The sequence below is a fragment of the Echinops telfairi genome, unplaced genomic scaffold (genome assembly GCF_000313985.2).
Source record: "Echinops telfairi isolate 266 unplaced genomic scaffold, ASM31398v2 ScPeMD7_655;HRSCAF=1070, whole genome shotgun sequence".
Classification (NCBI taxonomy): domain Eukaryota; kingdom Metazoa; phylum Chordata; class Mammalia; order Afrosoricida; family Tenrecidae; genus Echinops; species Echinops telfairi.
The window spans coordinates 23,324,381-23,332,512 of record NW_022104553.1 but is presented as its reverse complement, the minus strand read 5'-3'; the positions used below and the strand labels follow the sequence as shown (position 1 = coordinate 23,332,512).

The following is an 8,132-nucleotide window of genomic DNA, read 5'->3' as shown; positions in this document are numbered from 1 at the left end:
ACAAAACAAAACAAAAACAAAAAACAAACAGTGGGTACAAGAGAGGTTAGGTATACAAGAGGAACTTTTTAGGTCAATGATCCCATGGGTTCAGGCACTGAAGTCTCGGGAGGCTGAACCCTGAATGTGAATCATGAATATGAACAGCAGTGCTGTCAGGTGAGCATTGGACTGCAAGCTAGAAGGTTGGTGGTTCAAACCCACTGGGCACTCTGAAGGAGAAAGATGAGGCTGTCTCCTTCCATCAAGATTTACAGCCTCAGAAACCCTTGAAGTTCCATATGAGTCAGAATCGTCTTGATGGCAGTGGGTGGATGCTGATCATGCTAGTGTTGAGCACGGTACTTTCAGGAAGGGAGGAAGCCCTGTTGGTGGAGCGGGTTAAGCATCGGGCTGCTCACAGGGAGCCCAGGGAGCCCAACCCACTCCTCTTTGTAAAGGTTACAGTGTGGGAAACCATACGGGATAGTTCGCACTCTTCCCTGCAGAGACTGTGAGTCAGAACAGACTGTTTGCAATAGGCTGGTTTGACTTTGGTTTTCAGAAAGTGAGTATTCGAGTTTCGAAAGAAGCCTCTCCTTGTCGGCTTTTTCTTCATTTTCTAAAAAGAAGTGAAAAAGGAAACCAAGCCTGATTTTTAAAAAAATGCCTGATATTGGAGAAATTTTGTTTACTGTTTTCAAACTCCAAGACATTTGGGCCAACCGTGAATGTTACGTGGGTGCACAGCCACAAAACACTTGTCATACGCCCCCTGTTGGCGGACACTTCCATTGTTCCTGCTAACTAACACCCAGTGGTTAGAATCCTCAGCGCTGTTGTAACGGGAATGCCACAAGTGGACTTTAACACAGAGTCCTTTATTCTGGCTCTAGAAGTGTGGACTCAGGCTGCTGGCTCCAGGGGAAGGCTTTTTCTGTCTTCAGCTCTCAGGGACAGTCCTTGTCTCTTTTCAGTGTCTTCTCTTCTCCATACGAGGAGGGGTGAGATGGTCAAAGCATAATTTTAGAGGACTCAATGAACTCCATCACCAAGTTTCAAACCCATCGTCATCGGGTTGATCCCAGTTGTGAGCAATCATAAAGGACAGATTTGAACTGTGATCTGGAGTTTCGAAACCACCTGGGCTTTCAACTCCGATAAACAGTTACAGGTTTGGAAACGCACAGGGGGTCGCTATGAGTCAGCAGTGATTCGATGGCAGTGATTTTGATTGGGAGCATAGGGTTTCCAAGACTGAATCTTGATCGTTTCCAAGACTGTAAATCTTCATGGGAGCAGACAACCTCATCTCTCTTCTGCGGAGCAATGTGCGGGTTTGAACCACTAACCTTGCAGTGGGTAGCCCGATCCTTAAACCACCCCACCATCAGGACTCTTTAAAGCCATAACGTTCCAGATTTTAAATATTCAGAATATACCTTCCCCTGGTATTGCTGTTTTTGATAGTGCCAGTGAGATAGGTATCGGTATGATAGATATATAAGTATGTAAGTCTGTGTTGCTGTTAAGTACCACCAAGTTAACCCCAACTCATAGTGACTGAACAGACAACAGAAGGAAACGCTGTCTGGTCCTTTGACATCCTCACAATTGTTATGATGCTTCAGCCCATTGTTGCAGCCTTGTGTAGCAATCTGTCTCATCCACAGTCTCCCTCGTTTTCACGGACCCTCTGCTTTATCAAGCATGGTGTCCTTTCCCAAGGATTGGTCTCTTCCGGTAACATCTAAAGTACCGTATATACTCGAGTATAAGCTGACCCGAATATCAGCCACGGTACCTAATTTTACCACAAAAACTGCATAAAAATGTGCTGAAAAACTCGGCTTAGATACGAGTATATACGGTATGTGATACAGAGTCTCGCCATCCTCACTCCTAAGGAGTATTCTGGCTGTACCTCCTCCAAGATCGACCTGTTTGTTCTTTGGTCAGTCAGGGCACGTTGAGTATCCTTGGCCAACCACTTAATTCAAATGCATCTATTCTTCTGCGGTCTTCCTTAATCATTGCCCAGGTTGGGCATGCCTATGAGCCTCTATAAATATAAACATGTAGACAGATATGGGGCTTTGGTAGAGCGGCAGCTAAAGCACTCAACTGTTCACCAAAATGCCAGTGGTTGAAACCCACCAGCCGGCTGCTCTGCAGGAGAAAGCTGGGGAAATCTGTGTCTCTAAAGATTACAGCCATTGGGTGGATTCAAACCACGGGCCTGTTGGTTAACAGCCAAGTGTATAACGACGGTGCCACCAGGGCTCCTTGTACACAGAGTAGAGCTCACCAGATGTTTGAGAGCATGAATACATCTAATTCTTCCACACTGGATGTTTGTCCTGTACTTTGATGATTGATGGAATGGCCAGAGAAAATAGAGTCCCTTGTGCATGTCTTTCCCCATAATGCACCTTTCCCCACAGATTACCCATGATGCCCCTCTCCCTACAGATTACCCACGGTGTATTTTCCCTTTCATCTATCATGGAAAGACCTATACTAGATGCATCGCAGAAGGCAGCTGGCTGGGAAAGCTGTGGTGTTCGGTGACATCCAGTTTCGATGAGAAACATCAGTGGAAATACTGCGAAGAACATGGTGAGGCATGGGGCTTTGCTGGAGACAGGGAGGGCGGGGGCAGAGCAGGGGAGGAGGTGGGCAGTCATGAGGCTCCTGGAGAGAAAGTGAACGAGGTAGAGGGCCAAGCAACTCGGGGAAGAACTTTGAGGTGCCAAGTGCTTTCTCTGAGAACACCCTTGAGTCCCTAGTGCCAATCCTGAGAACCTATCAGTAGGACCTGCATCTTGGAAACTCGTAGACTCCTACGGCATGGGTGACCCTTGCAAGCATTTGACCGCCCATAAGAACCCAGTTAGGAAAGAATCAAACTTTCCATTCATCCAAAAACCCAGAGGAGGGACATCTCTAGACAGAAGGTAGATGAGTGATTGGTTCGAGCTGAAGGAAGGAGCTCTGGTGGGTAAGTACGGGATCCAACCCCACCGTCAAACGGGTCCTTAGGAACGGCTTGTGTGATGAAGGCAACTATAGGCAACAGAAAAGATAGGGCAAACAGGGGCTCCCCATCCCTAGGTCAGAGTCAAGAGAGAGAGAATTTAACAGAGAGTATATATACAGTAGAGGCATGCAAGTCCCCATCAGGCACATGGACAACAGATTGGGCGAAGTGGGAGCCTGGGAAATCCCGACTTCTTTGGGGAGAACCTCTCGAAGGAAGTGTCAGGAAAGCATGTGAGCAATAGTGCCAATCGCTCTACCCGAGCAGTCAACACTACACAGGGGATGCTGACAGAGACAAACATACTCTTAACAGTCTAGGTGAGAAGCTAGGTGTCTGTGGGAAGGAATTTATCATTTTATAGAGCAATGGTTCTCAACCTGTGGGTCGAGACCCCTTTGGGGGTCAAACGACCCTTTCACAGGGGTCACCCGATTCATCACAGTAGCAACATGACAGTGATGAAATAGCAACAAAAATAGTTTTATAGTTGGGGGTGGGGGGGTCACCACCGCATGAGGAACTGTCTGAAAGGGTCTCAGCATGAGGAAGGTCGAGAACCACTGTTATAGAGGTTACATGTAAAGAATCTGTTTCCTGGAGAATTATATACATCTGGCTATGGCTCCACTTACAGGAGAAGAGTGGGCACTTTCCCATAAGTACCCACAGCTAAAGTACAAAGGAGCTGCTGACTCCTGGTGTGACCTGAACAAAAGGAACCTTGTCTGCTTTTTGAGATAGGCATTTACAGCCAGTAGCTAAGGGTGCCTGTACAGGGCAGTTTTACGTTAGCATCTTACGGGAGGGCTGTTGTGGGGAGAACTCTTTCCATCTGGAGAACGTAGATTCGGCTTTATCTCTTCACCTGCAACGGCAAAAGTCTTCTCTCACTTGAGCCGGTTTTCCAAACCCCAGGGTTACGCATGTAGAGATCAGGCCACTTCTATTTCTGTCCAGATTCTTAGTTCCCCACCATTCAACTCTCCTCTGCTCACTGCGAGCTGTGGGTAGGAGCTACCGGCCTCTCTGGGTGGTAGTCTGCTGCTATCAACATCACAGCCAGGGAAACCCTGTGGGCACGTGCTCCATCACTTGGGGTCACCTTGAGTTGAACTCACCTGGAGGGCACCTCACAGCATTGAATCCGAAAATAGGTGGAAGATGGGTAAACCAGGAAGTCATAGTTACAGGGATTTCTTGATGAAATGATAAAACGTTTCAAAGTTGGTCACACCGATCTGTGACTATGCCCCCAAACCGCTCCACTGGACACTTTAAATGGGGGGAGGGGGGCGATGGACCGCATGGTGTTGTTAGGTTTCTGGAATGGGTTGGACCTCGGCTCTTGGCTTCCCGCGCGCTGGAAGAATTCACACCCGAAGCACGGTTTGTCATCCCAGTGAGTTTTTATGAAGGAAAGGGTTTACAGTCTCAAAGGGGTACGCGCTGTTTCTGGAAAGAGTGCCCAGCCACGCAGAAGCCACGCTGGGGTTCACAACTGGGCATGAAGAATCATGTGGAAAAGAACACCCACACGTGGAGAACTGGGGAATCCTGGGAGACCAAGAGGTCAAGGGAGCAAATGAGCCAGGAGTCAAGAGAGCATGCCGGAGCGTGCTCCTGCCCTTATGGTATCTCTCACCCACCCACCCCACGCCACACATACACTGGCTAGCGGTGGCATGGTCGAAGGTATTGGTTGACCTCATTGGCTGAGTTAGGCCCACCTGTGATGTGCCTAAGGTAGGTTGTGTGTCCAAGGTATTGGTTTTACCTGGGCCTAGGGGGTCCTAGTCTGCGAATGCTCCATTCTGGGTTTCTCCCATAGGTGTTGGATGAGGTGCCTGATTTCTTTCCAACCTCCTCTATGGGGGCCTTTGCCAGCATGGGAGGGACAACCGCCCTGTCCCTAAGCTAGCTACCTAACAGTGTGTGAGTTAGATCTCAAGAAACCTGATTTTCAAAAGAAACGCGTAGCAAGAGACTCCGGTTGTCACATAGGAAGACTCCCTGGGACGTCCTGGGCAGTAAAGACCTCCCAGTCACGGAGAACTGGAGGGTCAGAACGAACGGTCACAGTGTGGATGCAGCGGTGACAGGCCACGTCTTCCTTGACGCTGGCACCTTGTACGTGGGTTTCTTGGGAGGAGGATTCGACCACAGCGGGGGTGGGGGGGTGGGGGGTGGGAGGGGCATGTACTACCTTTCATGGGGTCCAGCCCGACAGCTAGGCTGCCTGTGACCAGCAGAAGAGTGGACGCCGACCTTCCTCCCCTTCGCTCCCTGATGTGCCACTTCCCCGTGCTCCTTTTCAGAATACGGGGGGAATTCCTTCAGCAAGCCCTGCATCTTCCCCTCCATCTTCCAAAATGACATCCTCACCAAGTGTGTGGACGACGACAGCCGCCTCTGGTGCCCGACCACAGAGAACATGGACGAGGACGAACAATGGAGCATTTGTGCCGACACTAGTAACCGAGGAGGGGGCTCGGGCACAGTGGGCACGGGCAGGGTCTGCCTGCATTTTCTCAGCATAGGAGGGTGCCAGGGCTCAGACCCGGATGGTCTCCCAGTTTGGGGGAAGTGAGAGGTTCTCATCAGGGTGCCAGGCCTGTCCACTCCTTCTGAAGACTCAGTGGGTGACTCTGACATATGCCTCTCTGGCAGCTTCTAGGGATGGCCAGCCACCCTGGGCTTGTAGCTGTATCCTTCTGATTCTGCCACCACTGTCACATCACACACACACACACCCCCCTCTGTGTCTGCATTTCTTCTCTCCTGGAGGCACAAGGAGCCCTTGGTGGGGGTAATAGCCAAGTGCTTGGCTGCTAACCAAAAGGTCCGTGGTTTGAACCCACCAGGGGCTTGCTCAGCAGGACAAAGTTGTGGTAGTCAGCTTGTGTAATAGATTCCAAAACAAACCAGCAAAAACCAAAACCAAGGTGATCCCGATTCATCTGGACCCTGGAGGACAGCATAGAATCCGTCCATTGGGTTTCCAAAGGAGCCCAGGTGGTGTAGTGCTTACGCATTGGGCGGAGACCCTCAAGGCCAACTGTTCAAAACCACCACTCTCTCTGAGGGAGAAAGACAGACAGGACTTCCCACTCCAGTAAAGAGTTACAATCTCAGAAACCCACAGGGGCAGTTCTATCCTGTCCTAGAGGATCGCTATGAGTCAGCATCCACTCGATGGCTGTGAGGTTGGCTTGGTGCCGGCTTCCGTCTTGATGGGAGTAACACACTCCGCTTGGTTGGTGGACACAGTTGTTTGTTTTCCACTGGGATCAAAATCTCACAGGCAGCAGATTTTTGGTTGCTAGGCAACATACACAGTGACTAGGCAACAGATCTGTTGCTAGGCCATGGGACGGGGTCCAAGTTTACCACCACTATCTAACCCTTCTGACCTGGTTTGGAAGGCCAGCTCCAACCACACAGGCTCCGTTGTAAATCGAGGGTGGGTGCCAATGCGTAAGTCCCTAGCCCTATAATGCCGAGCATGACGTTTTCGTAACATTTAATTCAATGTAGATATTAATAGGTATATTGATAACGATGAAAGTAAAGAATAAAAACAAAAAAATGTTTTTTCCCTGAAATTAAAAATTCAGGCGTTGTAGGGCTAGGTGTGGAAGTCCCCGGAGTCATCGCGTCTTCTCCTCTTTTTCTCCCCAGGAATTACCTCCTTGGTCCCTGGTCCCCCCTGTCACTTCCCATTCAACTATAAAAACAAGAATTACTTCAACTGCACCACCAGAGGATCAAGCAGCGGCCTTCTGTGGTGCGCGACCTCGTACAACTATGACGAGGACCGCACGTGGGTGTATTGCTGAAGTGGAGGTGAGGTCAGGCAGCCCCCCCAGTGGCCCCAGAAAAACCATCTGCTTCTGTGAAGAGGGCAGCCAAGACAGCCCCCCGGGGGCAGTTCTACTCTGTAACAGGAAGGGGCGCTTGGAGCCAGGGTCTAAGAGCAATAAGGGCCAGGCCGGGGAGGGATCGCAGGTCAAGGACACTCCGGCCAGTTGGCTTCACCTGACTTCCAGTTAGTTGAGTCTCAAAGACCGGACAGTCGCCTTTCCACCCTCACGCCCTTGGAAGTCCATGCATGCCCGTCCCCTGAAGGCCGGCTCTGGTTTTCTTTTCAAGGGGAGGAAAGACGTCCCGGGATGAAGAGGCTGGCACCCGCTTTGCTTCGTCTTTCTCATCCCTTAGGCACCGGCCCCTAGTGCCACCCTCAGTCCACCATCGTGTTTACTCCCTTGGTTAAAGGTGGTGCCACTCCCCCTACCCCCATTAAAGGAGTCCCCCCCCATATCAACTCTGCGGACTGCCTTGGCGGCTTACTGGTAGGAGGCGAAGGAACCCTGGTGAAGCGTGATGGTTAAGCGCTTGGCCGCTCATGGAAAAATCACAGCCGCATCTTGTTCCTGTGGCGGGGTCCAATGGTCCACCTCTCGGTGGGCAGCGGAGTGCTTGGAAACAGTTGCATCCAGACCTGCCAGTGATCCACGCACACCTTCTGGTCGCATGGGGGCTTTCTTGGCCTCGATCCCATCTCTCACCTCGCCCTCCAGTGTGGAGTGTCCACTGCCCACCCACCACACACACACACACACACACACTGGTACTGAGCCCAGCCTGGACCCTCCCCTCTCTCTCCAAGAGCGTCCTCCTCTGACCACTCTCTCTAACTAAGCCACCCATGCCCGCTCTAACGGGATCCCTGGTGGCGCAGGGGTTAAAGCGTTCCGCAGCGAAACACAAGGCCTGTTCAAATGTCCCCTTCGCTCCAAAGGAGAAAGGGCCCCTATAGAATCTATAGTATCGATCAAGGTAGAACTGCCCCGGTGCGTTTCTAAGCCTGTAACTCTTTACAGGAGAAGAAAGCCCTGTCTTTCTCCCAAGGAGTGGCTGGTGGTTTAGAACTTCGGGTCTTGTGATTAGCAGCCCACTGTGTAAGCGCTATGCCACCAGGGCTCTGAGCTGTGGAGGAGACACAGCAGACCATCCAACAGTTTCCGCCCCTACAATACAGTGGCGCTGGGGGGGGACAGCCTTGAAGTCTCCCCCTCCCTTGCTGGGTTGTCCCTCCCCCTCCCCCCCACAT

At 51.0% G+C, this 8,132-nt stretch overlaps 1 protein-coding gene across 1 annotated transcript in view; it reads left to right on the top strand.

Moving 5' to 3' along the window:
- ELSPBP1 (epididymal sperm binding protein 1) overlaps positions 1-6,858 on the top strand; it is a 9,519-nt gene extending 2,661 nt beyond the window's left edge. The window contains exons 3-5 of the mRNA XM_004710409.4: positions 2,452-2,598; positions 5,338-5,493; positions 6,701-6,858. Of these exons, the coding sequence (XP_004710466.1) occupies positions 2,452-2,598; positions 5,338-5,493; positions 6,701-6,858 (461 nt within the window). The remainder of the gene's footprint in view (positions 1-2,451; positions 2,599-5,337; positions 5,494-6,700) is intronic.
- The last annotated feature ends 1,274 nt before the right edge of the window (positions 6,859-8,132 follow it).